This window comes from Oryctolagus cuniculus, chromosome 2, assembly GCF_964237555.1.
Source record: "Oryctolagus cuniculus chromosome 2, mOryCun1.1, whole genome shotgun sequence".
NCBI classification, from domain to species: Eukaryota; Metazoa; Chordata; class Mammalia; order Lagomorpha; family Leporidae; genus Oryctolagus; species Oryctolagus cuniculus.
In genome coordinates this window covers 51,726,984-51,751,431 of record NC_091433.1, presented here as the reverse complement: position 1 = coordinate 51,751,431, position 24,448 = coordinate 51,726,984, and the positions used below count along the sequence as shown (strand labels likewise).

The 24,448-nt window shown below is 41.8% G+C and overlaps 1 protein-coding gene across 3 annotated transcripts in view; it reads left to right on the top strand.

The window, feature by feature from the left end:
* The window catches only part of SH3RF1 (SH3 domain containing ring finger 1), a 196,838-nt gene that overhangs the window by 151,948 nt on the left and 20,442 nt on the right, over positions 1–24,448 (top strand). Inside the window, exons 5-10 of one of the 3 annotated variants that reach the window (XM_017338128.3) lie at positions 5,755–6,057; positions 10,869–10,979; positions 18,478–18,659; positions 20,494–20,664; positions 22,990–23,249; positions 24,048–24,097. In XM_017338128.3, the coding sequence (XP_017193617.3) occupies positions 5,755–6,057; positions 10,869–10,979; positions 18,478–18,659; positions 20,494–20,664; positions 22,990–23,249; positions 24,048–24,097 (1,077 nt within the window). Of the gene's footprint in view, positions 1–5,754; positions 6,058–10,868; positions 10,980–18,477; positions 18,660–20,493; positions 20,665–22,989; positions 23,250–24,047; positions 24,410–24,448 lie in introns of all 3 variants that reach the window. The other 2 variants (XM_002709468.5, XM_008249697.4) reach the window with 2 other exon arrangements.

Genomic DNA, 24,448 nt, shown 5'->3' with positions numbered 1-24,448 from the left:
GACCAAACCACAGGAGTCATCACCTGCTGCTTTTCCAGAATGCGCTTTGGCAAGACGCTGGAATTGGGAGCAAAGCCAGGAACCAAACCCGGGCTCTCTCAAACTGGATGTAGGCATCCTGGCAGCATCTTAACAGCTGTGCCAAACACTCGCCCCCTCAAAGACAAATTCTTTCTAATTTTAGGCTTTTACTCAAAAAAGGACATAAGTCTTTTAAGATCAATAAATCTCTTTAGTCCCTGCTTTGGCTCCAAAATACTGAATTTTGCCTTGTATCCAACCTGTCTCACCAGAATTCCTTATGAAATGCTGGGAGAAAGGTATTTTAGGACACACATTTATTTTGCAGGTGATGAGTGTACTCCTCACTTCAAAAGTCATGGTTAGATAAATGTCACAGAAAGCCCACATTACTGATCTCAAACAAACATTCACAAATGAATTTTATCAAAATTCTATTAAAAACTGTTGGATCTTTGCGTTCCTGTCATCACCAAAGGTTAAGTTACCCTTCTTGTAACTTTCTGCCTGATTTATTTAATGCCTCTGCCAAATAGTCTTTATGATTTTCTCTGGAATATTTAAAGGAAGAAAGGAGCCTTGTTTTTAATACTACTTCTGCTGCTTGAGAAGAAGTCTGAAGTAATTTTAAAGTATGACAACATCTTTCTGACAAATATTATTGTCTGTCTATAAATCAAGTGCAGAAATGATGTACTAGGCTATTTAGAACAGAAATAAAATAGAAAATGAACCATGTCTGGCTAAAGTGAGCTTATGCATTATATATGGTGAGCTAGAAGAGACATCAAAGCATCGATTAGTAGGAGTAAAGTCACTCTGTTAAGGTCAGAAAGTTAGTTAATGGTTGTGTTAGAACTAGAACTGTGAACTTTGGTCTGCCAGTTTGCTAGTTCTGCCACACCATGCTGTGTGTCCCTGCATATACTCACACATGCTTCTGCATGTGACTGTATGTGACCAACATTGTGGTCCAGAAACTCCACTTGGGATATATACTCAACATCCAAGTGAGTGTTTATATGCATCAAAAATCATGTACTATATAGTTCATTACAGCATTGTTCTTCCTGGCCAAAGTCTGATAGAATGGAGGAAAGATAAATTACAGTATATTCACACAGTGGAATATTAGACGTCAATTTAAAAAGAAAGAACTGGTGCCCTGTGCTGTGGTACAGTGGATTAAGGTGATGCCTGCAGCGCTGGAATCCTGTAACAGAACACCTGCCTAAGTCTCGGCCGTTCTGCTTCCAGTCCAGCTCTCTGCTAATGTGCCGGGGAAAACAACAGAAGATGGCTCAAGTTTTTGGGCTCTTATCATCCATGTGGAAGACCCAGATGGAGTTTCTAGCTCCCTGCTTCTGCCTGGCCCAGCAGAGGCCATTTGGGGAGTGAACCAATGTATCTCCTTATCTGTCTGTCTTTCCCTCTGTCTTGTCACTCTGCCTTTCAAATTAGGAAGGAAGGAAGGAAGGAAGGAAGGAAGGGAGGGAGGGAGGGAGGGAGGGAGGGAGGGAGGGGAAGTGGGGGAGGGGGAGGGAGAGGGAGATGGATTGGGGAGGGAGGAGAAAAGAACTACTAAGACAGGTGTTTGGCTTGGTGTTTAAGATGCTGTTTGGGTTCCCACATCCCATATCAGAGTGCCTAGGTTTGACTCCTGCTCTCCAGCTTCCTGCTAATATACACCCTGGGAAGCAGTAGGTGGCGGCTGAAGTATAGGGTCCCTACCACCCATGTGGGAGAACTGAATTGGGTTCTCAGCTCCAAGTTCCATCCTGGCCTTGCCCTGGCCATTGCAGGTATTAGGGGACTGAACTAGCAAATGGGAAATCTCTTTCTGTCTTTTTCTCTCTCTGCCTTGCAAATAAATTAATTAAAATTTTTAAAAAGTAATAAATTTAAAAAGAACAAACTAATGCTTCATGAAGTGATATGGAGAATCCCCTAAAATCATATTGCTGAGCAAAAGTAGCCAAACATAAGTTACAGGAGTGGGTATTGTGGTGCAGTGAGTTAAGCCACCATCTTGGACACCCACGTCTCATATCAGAGTGCTGGTTGGAATCACAGCTACTTTGCTTCCAATTCAGCTTCCTGTTAATGCGCCTGGGATGGCAGCAGATAATAGCCCAAGTACTTGGGTCCCTACCACCCACATGGGAGAGTTCCTGACTGCTAGCCTTAGCCTGGCTCAGCCTGGGCTGCTGCAGGCATTTGGAGAGCGAATCAGCTGATAAAGATCTCTCTCTCTGTCTCTGTCTCACTCTCTCACTCTTACTCTGCCTTTCAAGTAAATATATAAATAAATCTTTTATAAAGAAATGATAGAAAGAACTTGTATTTTTATGTCTTTGATGAGGTCCTTAAAGGCAGAGATAATTTCTGTGCAGCTATGGGTCTTGCATACTCAGTATGTTACTTAGCATGTAATAGGTGCTCAAGGGATATTTATTTTAATGGAGAGTGTATGATGTGGAAGAAGTCACAAAAGGAGCACCCAGTATTTTTCTAATGAGAAAAACAGCAGAAAATGTAAGGAATAATACTTCAGTTCTCAGATGTTTTTACCAGAGCACAGCATATGGAAAACTGAAATGTTAGCACTATGTTAACTGTAACTGACACTTGGCTAGGTATGACTATCATGAGGCTACGGTAATATTTCACAATATTTCAAAATTGACACAGCTAATAAAGCCTCTGGTTTGACCCCAGAATTAATCTAAACATGTTATCAGATAGTTTCTACAATTCATATTTTTGGCCTCGATGAGTAAGAGATCATCACAACCCGTTCTACTACTTCTTACTCAATAGAACTGGAATGCTGTGTTGATTGGTAAGAGGCTTTTAAGGGTTGGTGTCTTGGGGTCTACGTAAGTTTATTATGGAACAAGGCATTCTCTGGCTCCCTTTCCTCTGCATTTTTCATTTCATGAGAGTGATGAGTTTGGAATGGGAGAAATTAAGTAACTCTTCAGTCTGTTTCACTTCCAGATCCTTACACCCAACTTGTGTATGGATGGCACATGCCATCTACTAGAGCTGTACACTTAGGGCCAGCCTCACCATCATAATAAAACACTAAAACACTACTTTGCTTCTTTTGGGCACTTGATTATCCTAGGGACCACCCAGAAGGTGGGATAACTGTACCTAAGTAGAATTTTTAAATTCTGAATCTCCTGCTGTGACAGGGCCACCCTTTGATAGCATCTCATTCCTTCATCCCTAATCATATACCACAAGTCTTCATGATCCTCTTGTTCTACCATTGGTTCTTTAGCTAATGATAGGTGTTATTCTGGTATTAGTGCCTATTACTCTTGAAGGTTTATTATGTGAAAAAACCCTTAAGTCAGAAAAACAGATTCACTCATGTTTGAAAAAGATGTATCCTACTGATTATAGATCAGACAGGCCACCTGACTGTGGGTCCCCAGGGAGCCACAGGAACAAATTGCCAGTCAATTTGTAATCATCTTTAGAAACCCTGGCTGCTGAGCAGCAATTATCACAGTTTTGTAAGGAGCCCTGTGCTGAAGCAAGTGTATTTCCTTAAATATTGACTAGCAGGATTTCCCTTCTCCTAGTAGGCTTGTCTCATCAAGACACAGTTCAAACAACTTGGGTGGGTGGGAAAAACTTTACAGGATGTTATTTTATATAAAGATATTTGTGGAGTGCTGAATGTGTAATGCTAAGGTGGAAAAAATTTCTATTTTCCTTAATATTACCTAAATTACCTTTAAAAGTTTATTGTTTTTCATCTCAGTTTTTTATGAAGGGTTACATTTTGTCCTCAGTGTTTTCCCATTATTGTAGTCTCTTGTAAGTTTTATGTAGCTTGTTATCATTGAGGCTTTTCGGAAATGTTTTATTTTACCTCTGGGAAAGCAAAAAGCTTGTGTTCTTTCCTTTCTTGCTGATGTTATCAGCCCAGTGCACAGATTTTGACCCCTTGTACTCTTACTTTACACTGGAGCTTTTCAAATTCATTGAGTTAGCTTGCCAACAGGATTTGATTTTCTGTCCTACCCTATTAATGATTTAAAATTAATGCATATTTGAAGACAACTGACAAAATGATATGACAAAAACATAATGAATTTTTACTGGGGTGGGCCTTTAGCTTAATAGCTAAGGCACTCACGTCCCTCCTTGGAATACCTGGCTTTGGTACCCAAGGTTTAAACCTGGCTCTGGCTCTTGACTCCTGGTTCCTGCCAGTGCAGACTCTGGGAAGCATCAATGATGGCTCAGGTCACTGGGTTCCTGCCGCCCATATGGGAGGCCTGGATTGTGTTCCTAGCCCTTGGCTGCGGTCCCAGAGCAGCCTCAGATGTTGGCATTTGGGGAGTGAACCAATGGATCAGAGTTCTTTCTCTCTGCAAACCCCCCCTACCCCAGTCTCTGTCTCTCAAATTAATATATTGTTAACACTTATTTATTTGACAGCCAGAGTGTCAGAGAGAGGGGGCGAGGAGAAGACACAGAGAAAGAGATTCTCCATCTGCTGGTTCATTCCCCAAATGACCATAATGGCCAGGACAGGCCCCAAACCAAGCCAGGAGCCTGGAACTGCATCTGGGTCTCCCATGTTGATAGTGGGGCCCCCAAGGACTTGGGTCATTGTCTACTGTGAGAAAGAATCCCTACCAACATTTTTGTGAGGTTCCCCCAAAATGCGTGAAGATCTTAGATTAACTTTCCTTGAAATCCATGAGTTAATATGGAACGGCTCCATTCTTTTTCTTCTGCAAGGCATTCAGACAAATACAGTTTGAGCATCCCTCATCCAAAATGCTTAGGACCAGAAGTATTTCAGATTTCAGAGTTTTCAAATCTTGGGATATTTTCATAGACTTTCCCAGGTGACCATCCCTGATCTGGAAATCTGAAATTCTGAATCAAATATCAGAGCATTAGAGATTTGGGGTTTTCAGATCAGGGGTACTCAACTTGAATACTTTTTTGATTACTCTTTTCTAAATTTCATTAATGTACTGTAGTCAACATTAATTTATAACTGGCAATTTTTTTATTTATTTATTTGACAGATAGAGTTAGACAGTGAGAGAGAGAGACAGAGAAAGGCCTTCCTTCCATTGGTTCACCCCCCCACAAATGGGCAAAATTTAAAAGTAGAAAAAAATTACCATTTCAGTTTTGCATTGCATTACTTTTAAAGCATTTATTTATTTGGAAGGCTGAGAGACAGAGAGAGGGAGAGACATGGAGAGGGAGGAATCTTCTATCCTCTGGTTTACTTCCTAAATGGCTGCAACAGCCAAGTCTAGTCAAGCTGAAGCCAAGAACCAAGAATTCCATCCGAGTCTCCCATATGAGTGTTTGGGGCCCAAGTACTTGGGCCATCATCCACTGCTGTCCCTGGCACATTAGCAGGAAGGTGGATCGGAAGTGGAGTAGCAGGGACTTGAACCAGCTCTCCAATATGATGGTATGCTGGCGCTGCAAGTAGAGGTGTAACTCACTGAGCCACAATGCCAACGCCTGGGAATTTTTTATTGATTTACTATCTTCTGTGAGATAGATATGATGACATTTCAATATCAAGCAAAAAGACACCCCACATGGAGAAAACATACTTACATATGTAACCTTTAAAGTGAGGACTTTAAATTTTAGAGGAAATGTTGACAGTAAACTTCAGCAAATCGTTGAGAGCCATCTAACCTTCTAGTGTCGATTTCTTGGTTGCCCTTACAGTTTAACTCAGCTGCTAAGCAGCTGATAGAATGGGATAAGCCTCCTGTGCCAGGAACTGAGGCTGGAGAGTGTACCTCTGCAGCAGCCCAGAGCAGCACCGCCCCAAAGCACTCCGACACCAAGAAGAACACCAAAAAGCGGCACTCCTTCACGTCTCTCACCATGGCCAACAAGTCCTCGCAGGCATGCCAGCACCGCCACTCCATGGAGATCAGCCCCCCTGTCCTCATCAGCTCCAGCAACCCCACAGCGGCCGCGCGGATCAGCGAGCTGTCCGGGCTTTCCTGCAGTGCCCCTTCTCAGGTAAACCCTCAAAAAGGATTTCTGCCATAGAAGGGCCTCCTCGCGAACAGGTGTGTCCACTAGGTGAAAACTAGTTTATTGTAAGCTTCTGAAGATTGTAGCTTTCCCGGGAAGCAAAGACTATGCATTTTATAGGTGGAAACATGGAGAAGGGAAAGCTAGTGTGATAGTGTCAACCCAGAATGGACCACGCCATCATTCTCAGAGGAAACATCAGAACGTACAGGATTATTTAAGTAATCCCTACCGCCAGGACTAGTAAAGCTAATGATACTTTTCACCAAGCAATCTTTCAGTTTTACAGAGTTGTCTTATGGTGCTGCTTTGGGAGATCTTGCCAGCTAAAATGTTTTCTCTACCCAAACTTAAGGCCCTGTACTTGAAGTTCATCAGGTTGCAGCTGCTTGCATCTGTGTAACTTACCATGATATTTAGGGCTGTCAGAACTAGAGAGAAGGAAGAGAAAGGTTGAAGAGAAAGATTGAAAAGAAATGTTTAAGTTAGAAATTGGCCTCCCATTTTTTTTAAAGCTCATTAATTCATCAAGACTTTGGACTCGCTTGAAAAATAACTATACATTATTCTTGCATTAAAATAATAGATGATTGTGTTAAAATAAAAGATGATTGGGAACATGCATTAATTCATTTTTAAAATGGGTATTCAATACCTTATTATACTGTGTATACCTCGGGCCTTAATTCTCAACTATAAAACAAGCCTAATGGTGGCCTTGCCCAAGCTACAGGGCTGCTGTTGTTATCCACTTAGGTAACAGCTGGATTTTCACACCTTAAAGGTCAGAGAGCCTAGTCCAAAGGCTCTGACACACTGCGAGAAGTTTCTTTTGTGTCTCATGTTTCATTTTTAAAGTGCGTGTAGATTTTACATTCCACTCCACAATATAGCTGTGGGATTCTGTTTCTTTAAATAAAATGAAGTTATTTTCCTTGAAGAAAGAAATGAAGAGGGGGGAGTAGCAAGGGAAGAAAGAAGAAAGGGTGATGGGAGGGAGGGAGGGAAGCAGGCTGGCAGGGCGACAGACAGGAAGACATACATGGAATTCTTTCCCTTGAAAAGAGGGAACAAGACGTGCGTGGCCCTGGGCCCCCAGAAGTACAGTTTTTGGTATTCTTGCCCAGTTTTATTACAGGTTGTTTTTTCTCAGTCTCACTTATTTGACCCTGCTCCATCAGATTCATATTTCTTGTTGTGAGTTAAGTGCATTCACTTTTTCTGAATAAGATTAAGGTTTTTCAAGTGGTGGAACAGTTCTCTTATTGAGAGAGATAGGACATATGCACACACTCACACAGTCGACTAGAATGTGAGTGCAGTGAGGGCAGGGGTCTGTGTTTTTGTTCATTGATAATATTGCAAATGGAAGATGTACAATAAGCACTCAAAAAACATTTGTTGAATGATTGAGTCAACTGAAAAATGGGTGGAGGAGGGAGCCCTGTTATTTCACTTGTAACTAATCACACCCATGTGAAACATAGCTGTGTATTACGGATCAGAGTAGGAAGTGCCAAGTGCATTGAATCTAGAAAGGTATAGAACAGATTTTTGACTAAAGTTCTGAAGGAGGGACCTGGTAAAGACGGCCATTCTGTGCGATCTAGCAGCACTTCTACAGTGATGTGTGCTTAAAGTGAATGACAAACATCTGCCGAGGATAACCCAGGGAGGGAATGGCTCTCAAAGAAGGGACAGTGATCTTTCGGCAGTAGGGAAATTTCAAAGAGAAAGGAAGATAAAATGAACATTTGCATTTCTGCAGAGAACTCTGCAGTCAGGTGTGAGCATGTGTGACGCTGCTGCGGCAGAGCCGGGAATGAAGACTGCAGAAGTAGAGCTATTTTTGTTTGGGTTGGAGTAGCTTAGGAAACAAGGCTCTTTCTGTGTTCCATTAAAACAGTTTATCTTTCAGCCATTCCACCCCTCCTCCCATAGCTGAGTTCCTTCTGTTTTCAATGGTAATGTGTTGCCTTAGGGAAGAGATATTTCTAGATGGGGCTGGGAGATGTTTGAAGTACTGCCTGCTTTCTCCAGCCTTGGTTTACAGAATACACTGCTACCAAGGGCACTGTGTACGTTGGAAAGAACCATAGTCCACAGTCAAGTATCGAGTATATGTAGTGTATGAGATGTGCAAATGCTTCCTAACCATGGAGTTCAGTGACTGGGAAAGTGGCTCTTGTGAGACTAAGATAAAGGATCCTGCCTTCCCTCAGACCCCACAGAGCACCTATCAGTAGATTCAAGTGAGCACCATTGCTGTGACTGGCCTGATTTTCGTCTTCTTTCCCTGACTCATGCTCATCTTTACCTTGTGTTCTTTCCTTTTATTTTTTACTGTTCATATATGCATGAATTTCAAAATATTTTTAGACCAAAATGAGTTTATCCATGAATTATCTAAAGTACTCTTGTATTAGGATTGGCTTTGTATGCATTTATTGGGAAATAAAAAGTAGAAGGCCTAAAGAAGTTATAATTAATTTTGTTTGTCATCTGCATGAAATCTAGACATAGGCAGTTGTGTGCTATATGATGACACCACAGGGTTGTTAGGGACCTAAGCACCTTCCAGCTCACTTTCCACCATGTAGGTAGTCCTTATCCTCATGCTTCTGGGTCGCTATTACAGATTTCACTCTCACATCCAGATTTCAGGCAGCAGGATGGTGAAATGGACACAAGAATGGAGCACTGGGCTTGCTTGCTGTTATAGTGAATTGCTATTGAGTGGTGACTGAATGTTCAGATACATAAACTGGAAGATTGTTGATAGGCTGTGCTGTCCAGGTGGGTCACCAGATGAGATCGATGTGCAGGGATGACTGTGATTCATATCTTAAACACACATGATTGTGCAAGCAACCAAGACATTTTGTGTGCTCCTCTGACCACACCTACGGTATTTTTTTGGCCTCTGGCAGCTGGAGGAGTGATTCATTGTGAGTGTTCCTATGGCCTTTATACAGTGCCAGTGGCCTCAGGGAAAGCGAGGGCCCACCCATGCCCATTTGCTTTCCCCAGCCTTTTTCTGCTCTACATTTAACCCTTTCTTATAGAGAAGACTGAACTGATTTTTGCAGTTCTATGAGGAAAAGAGGAACTCAGCAGAATTTCAGGTTGGCCCTATTCAGGGCATTCATTCTGGGCTGGTCTACTTCGTTCTGGTTTTAGTCCTTCTTTGGTGACTTCTCTTCCTTTGCCCAGCCTCATGTTGAAGTGGTGCTTACAAGATTCTCCTTGTGCTGTGCTTCAGGCCTGCAACTCCAGTGGCAAGGACTTTGGGGAGCCTCTGTTCCCACACTTCATGGGGCTCCAGAGATAGGAAGTGACTTACCCCAAGACGATTAACAGAGAATTGTTCTGACTCCCACTCTGGGGCTTTTAGAGAAATATCAGTCAATAAAGAGATCTCAGGTATTTGTAGGGAGAGGCCTAGAAACTGTATTTTGGTGAGTTGTTGTTTTTTTCTGCCCCAAAGTTTCCTTGATAATGATGGCTACTTTGCAGTGAACTTCATTGTGCTTTCTAAGAAGGCCTCCTCTTTTCTGCGATGCAGACGTAGAAATGTCCTTTGCGAAGGTGTATAAATAGATTTACTGGGAAAAATAACTGAAGGCCATGATTTTTATCCTAGAATGAAAAACTAGTGTGTTTCCCATTAGAAACTGAATTTTATTCACAAGAGAAACAGAAAATGCGAGTTTGGGGAGAAACTTGTTAATGGCACCACTGGATCTACTTAAATTCAGGTCTTAAGTTCCTTCAATAAATGGGATAACACGCACAAATGTACTTTACAAGATGGGGGACTCCATGTATAACACAGATGTGTGGAAACAGATCGTATGATATGGTACGGATTATCCCTGGCCTTTGTAGGGCCTAACTCAGGCCCTCTGCAGACCAATCATTAAGCTTTTCTTTGCCCTGATCATCTTTTTCTAAATTTATAGGAATTAAGGAAACTTTGCTCAGTATTACATTGTTATTGAAAAAATCCTAGCATTTTTTAATGTGTCATTGTCTCCTTCGGGAAAGAAGATATCAACCAACCACATTGCTTCTGTTCCCAGTGGAGGAAAATCCACTGCATTTGTTCGGGAACCCACGCCCTACAAGGAACACCGCTGCATCCTGCAGTTGGACCTACTATGCAAACTGAGTGAAATTGATCGAGTAGCTGAGTACAGGCAATGAAATGACCTGAATAACTCAATTTCTTCCTAGTAAATTAATCTTAGGTGGTATCATGCATAAGACACCTTTGGAAATAACTGATTTAGCTTGACAGTGTTCCTTTAAAGGTTCTATAAATAATTGCCTGCTATGGGCATGTCTAGGCAGCTGCATTTTAATTACGTACCCCCACTAAAAGGTAAAAGTCATGAAGAGTGATACTGAAAACAGCAAAATACCTTAAGAATGTTACATAGGTGTAACATACTGATGCACAGGTGAGCATTCAGCCACGATTCACCCCTAAAGGGGATCTTCAGGGAATTTGTTAGTAGGCTGGTCAAGCTCCAGGCTGACATCTGAAAAGTCCTTTGATTCATGGTAGCGTGCTGAATGAGGCAGTATGTTACTGTGAAAGCCAATACCAGTTGAATACCATCGGCAAAACATCATGAAAAGATTCACCTCTGTAGATGTAGAATACATGGTACAAATTAAGTAGCCAGTAAATATCGGTTCAACATTCCCAAAATAACAGAAACTACAGATTTTAGTTAATATGAGCTGTCCTATTAAGCATAGTCTTTTTAATACCTTTTTTTTCTTGGCAGGTTCATATAAGTACCACCGGGTTAATTGTGACCCCGCCCCCAAGCAGCCCAGTGACAACTGGTCCCTCGTTCACTTTCCCATCAGATGTTCCCTACCAGGCTGCCCTTGGAGTGAGTATAGTTTCTCCCATCTTTATTTCTCTTTTAGGTATTTAGCCTCCTTACTCTGGCAGGCTCTATGTCCTAAGGCCTGCCAGATACTTGCTAGGTGGGGTGGATCTCTATCTTTCATTTGTTATCTCTGTTAATCTTACAAAAAGTCTGTTGCCTACAGCCTGCAAAAATCTCCCACAGTGAGGATTAGTGGCCTGAAGCTATTAGAACTCTGAGAAATACATTTAATTTTCATTAAAGTTCAACCTGATTTCCTGAAGACATAACCTTTATTTCTTTTGTGTTCCTGCTTATTTCTTAGAAAGATACATTTTGTAGAATTACTGAGGAAATGGGTCTCAGAGGCTAAATAGTTTGTTTTGATACATTGACACCAGATCTCTACATTTAGTATTCATCCTTTAATTTTTTATCTTCTATTGGGATAACCTGTGGCTGTGGCCGCCTAAAGGTATCTGCTGTCTTGGAAGCCTCCCTCAGATTCTGTTTGTTTCCATCAGAAAACATAATATCTGCATACGGAACCTAAATATTGATTGCTTTAAAACATCTGAAAAGGGAAAATTAGGATAGCCAAGGGAAACAGATACAAAGAAGAGGAATGCTGTGGAGAGAAAATTAAAAGGGAAGAAACAAGGAAATATAACTCTAGGTAGCGGAGAAGCACAGTAGTTTAAGGCCAAGTTTCTGAAACTGTAGGCGATTGAACTGAAAGGAACCAGCCATTGAGAGACATCTCTCACCCAGGCCAATGCTGCGGCTAATACTTTTAGACTATTTGTTTGAGCTCTGAGTTGGAGATTGTTAAATCAGATTACCTGAATCAATTGTTTCACCCTGCCCAGCCCCTCCCATACCTTGTGATGCTGTCAAAGAAACCGTGTGGCCTGCTGATAGGGGTGCAGGCCTGGGATGAAACACACCTGGGTTGAAGCCCAGCTCAGCCACTTACCTGTTAGATGACTACAAAAAATTACTCAGCTTCTGTAAGCCTACTGTCCCTTCCTATAAAATGGGATTGTTAGTACCTCCTTCAGAGAGTGAGGACATTGAAGGGGATGACTACTGCTGATCTCACTGGCCTCTGCTGAGGACTGCTGCAAGGTGGGCCTGTGACATGTGCCAGTAATTTAAGAATGCCTTGGAGGGTCTGGTTCATTTTGTTATAGTTTGCTCTGCTGTTTGTGCCAAGAGATAGTAAGGCTTCTAAGCAACTGGTTTATTTTCCGGTTGTGGATTTTATATACATTGTAAAGATTACATTTCCCTCTGCTAGACTGCTATAGAGCCACATTTGTAGCCCCTCCAACCAGGATCTCACAGTCAACATACTCCACAGTATGTTGACTCTATCTATTTTTATTGTCCTCGTTTTTCATTTTTCTTCTTTTGTATTTATTTTATCTTGGTGCATTCTATAAATAATTGAAAACTGATTTTGAAACAAGTGGGATATAAATAAATGCAGAGTTATATTACCTAACTTGATTTAGATATTCAAAAACTTTGTAGATTTAAGCCTGTCGTTTTATTTAAAGGAAAGTTAATAATGTTATAGTTAGAGGCTGAAGTTAGTTTCTTAGTGTTCCCTGAACAGTTACACCTCCCTGAATTGTACAGCTGTTTAGTGAGGGCGAGTTGCCTTGATTCATCTGGGGGAGAAGATGAATTTCAATTAACTTTTATTGAAATGTGGTTTCCATGAGATTCTTTTAGTCCCAGACATTTGACTAGAGCCAAGTTCCATAACCGTCCTGTCCTCTAATATCCAGGGAGACTCCCTCCTTTTCTTCCCACCCCCAATACACACATACAACCAGTTGGAATTTCCATTTCCACAGGACTACCTTGCATGGAAACATTCTGGTATAATTTCTTAGGGTGGAAAAAAGGGCTAATTTTTCTGATCTTAGAAAAGTTAATTAGCGGGCCGGCGCCGCGACTCAATAGGCTAATCCTCTGCTTTGCGGCGCCGGCACACCGGGTTCTAGTCCCGGTTGGGGCGCCGGATTCTGTCCCGGTTGCCCCTCTTCCAGTCCAGCTCTCCGCTGTGGCCCGGGAAGGCAGTGGAGGATGGCCTAAGTGCTTGGGCCCTGCATCCCATGGGAGACCAGGAGAAACACCTGTCTCCTGCCTTCGGATCGGCACGGTGCGCCGGCCGCAGCGTGCCAGCCGTGGCGGCCATTGGAGGGTGAACCAACAGCAAAAAGGAAGACCTTTCTCTCTATCTCTCTCTCTCACTATCTACTCTGCCTGTCAAAAAAAAAAAAAAGAAAAGAAAAGAAAAGAAAAGCTAATTAGCAAAAAAAACTTAAGACTGCCTAAATTTCAGTCCTTGTGTGTGAAAAATTTTACATGTTAAACAGCCTATTGCTTTTAACTGAAGGCTCACTCTAGGGCAAATCAGTGGGACAGGTCACAAGAGAGTGTGCATATACAAAAGTTAATTTACATTTTATCTTAGGGTTATATAAGAAAACCCGCCTCTTAAGCAAGTGAAAGATTTATTAAACAGCATGTGTACTGTGCCAGTTCCATTTAATGAAAAACCATAAACAGACGTGTCTGTCTTCTCAGGAGATATCTAGATCTCAAAGTCCCCGGTAGGCTGGCAGAAATGTTTTGGGTTTAATATATTAAGTTTATGTGGAAAACCTCAGTAGCCCATGTCCTGTGTACCTTCCATTAATTGTGGCAAGTATTCTATTTAAAATTTGAAATATTTCCGAAGACTTTGAGTACTATCACAGCAACAGTGGAGAGCTTGGTGGAAAAAAAGCAAGCTTTTCCTTGTGGGCATTTGTAGTCATTAAATGCCACCACTAGAATAGCAAATGAAAATTATTTCCAGTGTTTCCTTCGTGCATTAATATTTTTTAATATTTTATGCAGAATAAAGTAATGAATACATTGTCCCATGCATTTCACATGTAACATTTAAAATGTTAAATCTAACGTTATGAGAAAAACTGATATTACATCTATCTAATTCAGACATCAAATTGGGATTTTTTTTCTGATTCATTTTGTGGGGAGAGGAGGGTGAAAATCTTAGTCTTCCATCGTCTGCACAATAACAGAAGAATTTTCAAAACAGGATATTGAGATTAATAACCCCTGATCCTCTGTACCTAGGGAGAGGTGTTAAACTGCAAGGTGTCACAAGTAGCCAGGTCAGTAAAAGCCAACAACTACCTGTGGCCAACTTATAAACAGATTGCTTTCTAAAACTATGAAGACCTAATTGAAATATTTTATACACACACATTTGTGTGTAGGGGGGTTGTATTTAAAGAAACACAATTCAGTGATGTCGGGTTCTCAGAATAGCCAGGATGCAGTTAGCCCATTGTAGCGCATGGCAGAAGCTAAGCAGAATTTGTTGCTATTGCCAGGATTAAGGAAGGGCCCTGGAAGTAGTGGGATAGGGACTGCCAACCATGACAGATGAGAGGTAGAAGTAGACCCTTTGGAATTGTCAGGAATTCTTGGAAATCAGGGGAAGGGATGAGATACAGTCAAAGCTTTCATGGCAACAACAGAAGAAAAGGAGTCTACCCTCTCAGGAAGTAAGTCCTCTGGCTCCCTGTCATATTGTGCTAAGAAGGAGGAGGAAATGCAGAATGTTTTCTAATTCATGAAACTCTCGTTAAGAATCTCATATCTGCTGCCTGCAAATCTGGGTTGCCAAAATACAACAAGAAAGACAGCCTCTGACTTCACAGTCTGATGAATCATAACAGCCATTTGCATTTATTGAGCTTCTGCTGTGTTTCAGGACACTGGGAAAGCTGCTTACATAAACTATTCCTGTTTATGAAGTCCATCTCTCAGATCAGTTTAGTGAGGCATAGAGACCTTATATAGTTTACAGTTAATTAACCAGTCTAGATATCTCATTTCTCCTTTATAGATCAAATACAGAGCAATAAATCTACAAATTTATGTGCATAGATGGTGATGCTGCTGACTTGAGGAAGCACCTACTGGATCTTTCCCCCTGTCCTTAGTCCGTTCCAGATCTAAGCAGACTCTAGCCTGGTTCCATGAAAGGCGAAAGGAGGAGAGAGTGCCAGAAAGGAGGATTTGCACACTCATATGGAACGTGAACTTTTCACTCAGTGTCTACTAGCAAACGTGGTCTGTCCACGTCCTAGAATGCTGCCCACTCAGGAAAAGATGCTTTTTCCCCAGGTACCCATTTGAGCAAAGTGGGGAAGTTGAAGACTGCCCTAACAGGCTGAGCCAGAGTTGTAATCTGTTTTGCTGACCCCAGAGCCCTTGCTTCTCCTACAATACTAAGCTGTCTTTTCTTTCAAGATCAGTGGGTCAGGGGAGCAGAGCATGAATATGAGGAAATTGACTCATTTCACATTAGCAAGCCACTCCTAAGTCTGTGCATGTGTTTGTTTTTGTTTTGTTTTGAGAGACAGAGCTCCTATCCACTGGTTGGCTCCCCAAACGCCCACAATGGCTGAGGCTGGCCAAGGTCAAAACTGGGAGGCAGGACACAATCCTGGTCTTCCATATGGGTGGAGGAACCCAGTTACTTGAGCCATCACTGCCATCTCTCACAGTGTGTGTTAACAGGAAACCAGAGGCAGGCATCAAGCTCAAGCACTCCAATATGGGACGAGGACATCTGAGCCCATGGCCTAACCACTGGCCAAGCACCCACCCCAGTCTTGTTTTTATTAAACAGGATATTTTTGACAAGGTGTAACATATGTTTCTAGCAGATCTAGATGGTGGTGGAGTACACATCAAGGCCTCTGGGATCTAAGCTAGTCCAAACCACAAACTAATAGGCAGGTCTCCAGGTCAACTCTGGGTGAATGAAAGGCTGTAGTTTGCTCTGTAGAAATTTCAGGTCTTACAGGATGGCAACTGCCTGAAGCACAATACACAGTGGATTACCTTTTGAACTTCCGCATCACCAGATTATTTCAGTTTAGGGTGTTTATAAAGCAACCCACAAAACTTCCTAGTCCATCACAGGCCTGGACTCACCAGAGCCCTATCATTTTACTAACCACATGGGGCTGAGCAACATCTAGGAATCTGACTTTAATCAGATATTCTGTCTTGTCTTCATCTGTGTGCTTATGTACACACTACACATGCAAACACATATCCACATTTACAGCATCGAGGTAGGAGTGGAGGGAATCTGCTCGGTCTTATTAAGACCATCTATGTTCCCAAGATTTATTTATTTGAACCATCTATATTTCAATCATGCACACATACAAGAGTATTTTTTTAAGGTTCATTTTATTTAATTGAAAGGTGGAGTTACTCAGAGGGAGAGACAGAGAAAGAGAGATCTTCCATCTGCTGGTTCACTCCCCAACTGGCCGCAATGGCCAGGGCTGGGCCGGGCTGAAGCCGGGATCCAGAAGCTTCTTCTAGGTCTCCCACATAGAGGCAGGGGCTCAAGCACTTGGGCCATCCTTTGCTGCTTTCCCAAGTGCATTAGCGGAGAGCTGGATTCGAAATGGAGCAGTCAGGACTTGAACTGGCACCCACAGGGGATGTTAGTGCTGCAGGCAGTGGCTTAAGCCACAAAGCCAGCCCCAAGAGTATTTTCTCTACGGTAACCATTGGGATCTTTCAGAATATCCTCTTTTATGCTGTATCTCAATGCCTAACTCTCACTCTTTCCAAAACTAATGCACCTGAAACATTTGCTGACTGTATTTCATAATAATAAGTGATATTTCTTTGTATTTTGGTAACAGAACATGACATAACTTGTTTTGTCAGGTCCGTAGATGTCTTTTGCCTTTTTCTTCTAGGGGAAATTTATTGTAGCCCCTATTTTAATAAAGCTAAGACATGATAGACAACTTTAATTTCCTTGTTGAACATACACCATTTGTCTTCTGCCTCTCTACAGCTATACTTCTTTGAGACTGGGCTTAGAGAGATTTAAATGAAAATCAGTTAAGTGGTAATTTTACATTTTCTCCATATAGTACCCCATGTATAATGTACTGTTGTTATTTCACCCATCAAATCACTGGTGTGTTATCTGTGAACTGCCCAGGTCACATTCGCTAAGTATTTTACCAGGATTATCTTTATTTCTCTCTACTTTGTCACTGGAAGGAGGCCAAACAGAGTGAATGCTTGACCTTCCTCTGCTTAAAGATTTTGGAGGCTCTAAGCCCCAGTTCGTGCACATTCCAGAAGTATAACAAAGCTTAATGCTGCTATGTTTTGTGTAGAGAATGCAACTTTTTCCTGACATTCTAACTTTTTGAACTGACCTCTACCTTGTTCAGGTTAGCACTCTGCACGCAGCTCTACACCTCATTTATTGCTGCACCAAATGTTCTACATCAACTTCAGCTGCAGTGTAGGAAAAAACTTTTACTGCAAGTCACTTTGGCAAAAAATTAAATGTAATATGTGAGACAGTTGCAGCATGTGTCCAGAAATTTGGAATTTCTGTCTACTATATTATGTTTCTGGAATGAACTATGTACATTAACAGACTGATGAAGTAAATATTGATGAGATTCAAATTTTCCTTGTAAAAACAGAAATAAAACGACTGTTAGGAGCTATGTGTGGAAGTCCCTGGATGTTTCTTATTCATATGCCGATGTGTACAAGCCATTTATGCTTTCCTAGGTGCATTATTCAGTGCCCTTTGGTCCATTTTTTGCATCTAGTGGCTCAGTGATTTGAGGAGAGCAAGATGAGGGCTCAGGCAGTCTTTGTGTGGCTGTTCTCTCAGGAGTTTCAGTGTCCAGACCCTAAAGAATAATCTGGGGTTTACAGATCAGAAGGTAACAATTGCTCCATTGATTTTCAAAAGGCATGGAATCCTGTAGGCAGAATCCCATCAGACTGTGCCCATAAAGGACCCAGCAGCTTTTCACCGGTATACTTGTTAAAGATTACCAGCCTTGATAGTACTAAATTTCAAAAGCTGGCAAAGTTTAAAAAAGAATAAGCAAAAGTAGCAACAATAGCCAGTGGCTGTGGCTTGCTATTGTTTGGGCTTTTCAGAGATCAAGCATCAAAGGGAATTTTCTTCTGAAGGAATGATTTGAGATATTAGTGCAGCTGAGTTGTTTTGTGTTGTGTTTGAGTTTCAGGTTACAGAAACAATCACAAATTGATTCCTAGCCAGCAGCATGACACTATAGCTGCCCCGTAGAAAGGCACTTGGATTCTTATCCAAGTCCCTACTTAAAAGTGCAATTAATCTTAAAATTACAAGCAATTGTTTCATTTTTTCCCCTCCTCTCAAGGGTGATTACTTACCTGTTTGCTGAAAAGGTGCTGTGGCTTTAAGCTCTTGAAGGAGACCAAGAGATGAATTTTTAAAGAAGGCTTTCATAGGAGGGAGCCTGCTGGTCCTGCTCAGTGTGGATTCCATTAAAGTCTTGTTCTATGGATTTTTGACTCCTTTTTCTGCCCACCTTCCATAAAAACATAAATAAATATTTTGTCCCCCCCCCCTTATCTTTTCCTGTACCAGACTATGAATCCTCCTCTCCCCCCACCACCTCTCCTGGCTGCCACTGTCGTTGCTTCCACACCGCCAGGCGCTGCTGCTGCTGCTGCCGCCGCCGCCGCCACTGCTTCTGGAATGGGACCGAGGCCCGTGGCAGGATCCACTGACCAGATTGCACATTTACGGCCTCAGACTCGCCCCAGTGTGTAAGTCAGGGTGTCACTTTATGCTTAAACACTTAAAACTAAGTCCAAACAGTCATGGTAGAGAAATACCTTTCTGATGTGAGCTGGTGACAAGTTTATGGCTCACCAAGTAGTTTGTATCTTGCAAACTTCTACCTGGTCCTTCATGTATTAGGAAACTGCTGAAACAAAACACGTCTGAAGCACAGGCTTGCTAGGTAGCTAACCTGCTAAATGAAGGCCTTTCCTAGTTTAGGAAAATACCATTTGTTTCTTTATAATAGTATGTGTATGGAACTGCCTTTTTTTCTTTTTAAAGATTTATTTATTTGGACCGGCGCTGTGGTGTGGCAGGTAAGTCTGCCGCCTGCAGTGCCAGCATCCCATATGGGCGCCAGTTCGAGTCCCAGCTGTTCCACTTCTGATCCAGCTCTCTGCTGTGGCCTGGGAAAGCAGTAGAGGACAGCGCAAGTCCTTGGGCCCCTGCAGCCACATGAGAGACCTGGAGGAAGCTCCAGGATCTTGGCTTCAGATCGGCACAGCTCCAGCCATTGCAGTCATCTGGGTAGTGAACCAAAAGATGGACAACCTTTCTCTCTTTCTCTGCCTCTGCCTCTCTGTAACACTGCCATTCAGATAAATAAATAAATATTTTTTAAAAAAGATTTATTTTATTAGTTTTGAAAGTCAGATCTACAGAGAGAAGAAGGGAGAGGGAGAAGACAGAGAGAGATCTTCCATCCACTGGTTCACTGCCAAATGGCCGCCACAGTCAGCACTGGACCAGGCTGAAGTCAGGAGCCTAGAGCTTCTTCTAGGTCTCCAAGATGGGAGCAGGGGCCCGAGCACATGGGCCATCTTCTGCTGCAGTCCAAGCCATTAACAGGGAGCTGGATCAGAAGTGGAGCAGCTAGGACATGAACTGGCACTGAAATGGGATGTCAGCATCACAGGCAGTAGCTTTACCAGCTCTGCCACAATGCCAGCCCCGGAACTGCCTTTTTTGTACAACTTCTATTTGAGGTTTTTCCTTTTCATTTTCATTCCTTGCATTAGAATCCAAAAAGCATTCTATATTCTAATATTCTCATACCTGATCTAGTTGAAGCATATGTGTAAAAAGCTGTTAAGTCCCCAGGAATAAATGCCAAGAAAATGTCCTATTCAGAGCTTACTGATGGCAGAATACAGTGAGATTTTTGTGGCTCCTGCATGTACGTATGAACAGTTTAGAGTACAGGAGAGGACTATTAGTGTTCCCTGCCTGGTTTCCATGTATTGATGAGTGCAATCACCTTGCATTGTAGAGCTCTTTTGCTTTCTGTGTCATCTAGAGTTACTTTCCCTTTGGCTTTTTCAAACCCATTCTTCTTCCAGGCTGTACATATAAAAACAGGTGCAGCCCAAGCCTCTAGGTTGAGCTTGAGCGTGGAAGGCAGCATATTGTGCTTCCCAGTGGGATTGCATACCATATGTCCTCATTTGGGGCTACTTCCCAAGTCTAACAAGTGCCATTTGAAGAGCTCAGCTTTCCCAGTGGGGTCCTAATGCCTAGCAGCAAGTTAGGCCCTCTTGGAAGCTGCTCCGATTGTTTCACACCACACAAATACCATTTGGTGGGATAGTCATTTCCACACTGAGAGGAGAAGGTTCAGCAATACTTAAACAGGAAGGCCTCTGCCTATGTTTGAAAGAGACAACAAAGCCTCTTTCAGTGGAGAATTGCCAGTACTGTTTATCAGTCAAAGGATTATACTATACAAAATGCTTAAGACTTTGTACCAAGCAAGAGTTTTGAGCATCTTGAGGTTTGTCTGTTACTCAGCCTAAAATCAAATATTCTTTTCTATTCTAGGTATGTTGCTATCTATCCATACACTCCCCGGAAAGAGGATGAACTAGAGCTGAGAAAGGGGGAGATGTTTTTAGTGTTTGAGCGTTGCCAGGATGGCTGGTTCAAAGGGACATCAATGCATACCAGCAAGATAGGGGTTTTTCCTGGAAATTATGTGGCTCCAGTCACAAGGTATGGTTTAGAATAAGTGGTTTACTAAGTTCTAAACAGAGAAATACTGTTCTTTTTCATGATTATTAGCCTATCAAGATTCTTTCTCCCTTTGGAATTGTCTAATACATAGCTAAAGTTTTAAAAACCCCTACCTATCCACTAAGGTTCCTTCTAACTGTAATATTCTTACTATCTGTTTCAGATGGATATATGTGAAATTATAGGTTTCTGCCAATAAATATCCTGGATTTTATCTTGCTTTCTTTAATTTACATGTGAGAAGAATTAAGTATAGCATTTTTAATATTTTTCTTTGGAAAATAGAGAGCATAATGTTTGATATAAACAAAGCCCATATTATTACTTTTTACATGTTTTTCTAATTCCTGCTATATGCCAGACAGGTAGATTTCTAAATATGTTATACTTATTAATTTTAAACCCTTAAACTACTCATTAATGTAGTTGTTACTATCCCCATTTAACACACAAAAAAAATCTCTCATAGAGAGATTAAATAACTTGACTGGGATCATATAGAGAAGAAGTGTTCAAACCCAGGTAGTCTGAGCATTTATTTCATTAAGTTGGTGATTGCCTCTGAATTCTGGCAATTTTTAAAATGCAATCGAAAAGAAAATAAATAAATAAATCCTCTCAACTGAGGACAGTTTTGCACCCTGGGGAACATTTGTCAATATCAGGACTACTTATATTTTTGATTTGATTATATTATTTAGACAGGTAGGGGTTGTTACTAGCATCTAGTAAATGGAGGCCAGGGATAATGCTAAGCATCCTACAATACATACATAGGACAATTCCCACAGAAAGGGTAATTGGGCCCAAAATGTTGCTGAGGTTGAGAGACCTTGGAATAGGGTGACGGCTTTAGATATATTAAAAATGTCTTTATTTTGTTTAAAGAAGTCTGCTTTCTGTTCACTGGGGAAGTAGCCTTGGAAACTGAATGAAATAACCTATAATGAAATCACACTAAGAGGCCCAAGTTTCTGACCACTGGACTTGTAATAAATGGTTCAGGTTTAACTGTGTTAAATCATTCCTCAAACCCTCTGACTTTAAACAAATGGCTTAATGAAGTGACATGTTTGTTAGCTGTTGGCTTTGATTTATAGGTTGGCTAGCAGCCTAATCAAATGAAAATCACTATTGTTGCAGATGGTGACAGAATGTTAGCTTCAATTTGACTTGCAAATCTTTAATCAATATAAACCCTCTATAAGTAGCCTCTCCAGATAATGGCAGATAGACCCTTTCTGGTGCAAAAACATAAAAATAAGTAAGGGAAATACCCCCAAAAAATTAATGAGGGAAAACATTTTTATAAAATTCAAAAACAATTAAAAGTCTCTCTGCTTGTTTAACTCTGGAGAAATGGTTGCTCACAGTAAATTCTCTGTTATTATGGTTAATAATAAGATGATAATACGACTCTAGCTAATGGAATATTTTCTTAATAGAAAGTTACTGTATACAGAAATTTTTATTGTTTAAGTAAATTAAGAATGTAAAAAAATGCATTACACAAAAATACACTGAACTTAATTAAATTCATCCAGTAAATGTTTTTTAGAGCTGACTATATCTGGTAACTGTACAAATACTGAGAGAATGGAAAAAGAACCATTTCATACTGGTCCTGACTTCTGGCAGTTTTCACTGAGTCTGTAGTATTCATTAAGAAATGTATTAAAAAATAACACAACACATTTTGTAAACAAGAACCAAAGTATAAACAATGTATGGACTATAGAAACAGAATGAAGGAAGAAATCTGTATTACATAGAGTCATAAACTCGGGCAAGGCTTCTTGAAATGACAGGGTTTGTGCTGGATCTTGGAGCATCAGTGAGATTAAGATAGGTCAAGAAAAGCCAGAAAGGACATTCCAAGAGTGTGTAATGCACACCTATGCCTGTGTATACACAGGCAAGCGTGTGATGGGGGCCAGATGCAGATTAGGGAGAAGGTCAGAAAACAGGAGCCAAGCCCTGGGCATGGGGATTTGGTAAAGGAACAAACCTGGCTTGCTCAGTAGATAGAGCAGGAGAATTTGGGGTCCTGATGTGGAAAACTGAACACAGTAATTACATATTCTTGAGCAGAATGTGACTTAGAATACAGAAACATCGAGATCTTCCTCTGCTTCAGGGCCATCGTTACTTTGAACATGCTGTTCTTAAAACTCTGTAAGACTAATTCCATTCATTTTTAAGACATTCTGTCTTTAAAGTTCTGAGTCATTTTTCTTGCATGCAATTGTTCTGTCTCCCATTTTGCTGATGGATGGTGCTTTCCATCTGTTTCTGTCTTGGCAGGGCAGTGACAAACGCTTCCCAAGCTAAAGTCCCTATGTCGACTGCTGCTCAGACAAGTCGGGGGGTGACCATGGTCAGTCCTTCCACTGCAGGAGGGCCTGTCCAGAAGCTCCAGGGAAATGGTGTGGCTGGGAACCCCAGCGTGGTCCCCACGGCGGTGGTGTCTGCAGCTCACCTCCAGACAAGTCCTCAGGCTAAGGTCTTACTGCACATGACTGGGCAGATGACAGTCAACCAGGCCCGCAATGCCGTGAGGACAGGTAAGGAAGGAAACCAGGCTGGAATACTTCAGGGAAAGGATTGATCTCTTATCTTTTATGATAGATATTGAGGAAAATAGGCATAATATGAACATAATAGGAAATAGAAGCAGCACAGTATCTTCATTTGGGATATGCTTGCCCTGCCTAAGATTCCAAGCCTGATCTATGTAGAACTACAGTTTGAAGGACATTAGAGTGATCCTAAGGATGTCTGTAGTCCTTGAAAACATGATGTCAAGCCTTAGGGCCTCATGATCTCAAATCTCACTGTTACTAGTTGCATGACCACTGCATGATCCTCGCTAACTGGGGTTCTGTTTGTTTTTGATGAATGTAGCCATTTGTCTGTTTTAGCTGCAGTGGGATCTTGAATAGCTTTTTTGATTTACAGCATCGAAAACCTGCTAAGGTAGGTAACTATAAACTAAAGCCTTGAGAACAGGATCATAGAAACAGAAAGAAGGAAAAGGCCAGTGTGGACTGGCACTGTGGCATAGCGTCAGAGACTGGCTCAGTGTATCTAATGCTGTGGAAAGGTTTTCTCTGTAACTCAAGGGCCTTGGGGTTACACCTGAGCTTCCAGGCACTCACAGACTTGAGGATTGACTTGGAAGAAAAATAATATCTAGGGACTCCACCAAGATTGTTTGTATACCACCATGCATCCATTCTTTTATTGTAATAGATGCAATAGCAACCTTGCAGTAGGATCTGTTGCAGTGGAATGACTTGTTTAGGTGATTAGCAATTAATAGGAAGTTGACTTTTGCTGTGTTTCCTTCTGTCCTCTGCTAGTTGCAGCACACAGCCAAGAACGCCCTACAGCAGCAGTGACGCCTATCCAGGTACAGAACGCCGGCTGCCTTGGCCCTGCGTCTGGGGGCCTGCCCCATCATTCGTTGGCCTCTCCACAACCTCCGCCTCCAATGGCAGCCTCTGCTGCCCACGTCGCTGCTGTCAGCATCAGTCGAGCCAATGCCCCCCTGGCCTGTGCAGCAGCGGCTTCACTGACCTCCCCAGGTGTCACCACTGCCTCTCTGGAGACGGAGCCCAGTGGCCGGGCGGTGACCATTCTCCCTGGTCTTCCTGCGTCTTCTGACAGTGCTTTATCAGCTTGTGGAAACAGTTCAGCCACCAAACCAGACAAGGATAGTAAAGTAAGATCAACTTCCTGTTTCTCTACTTGGGTTGTGTCC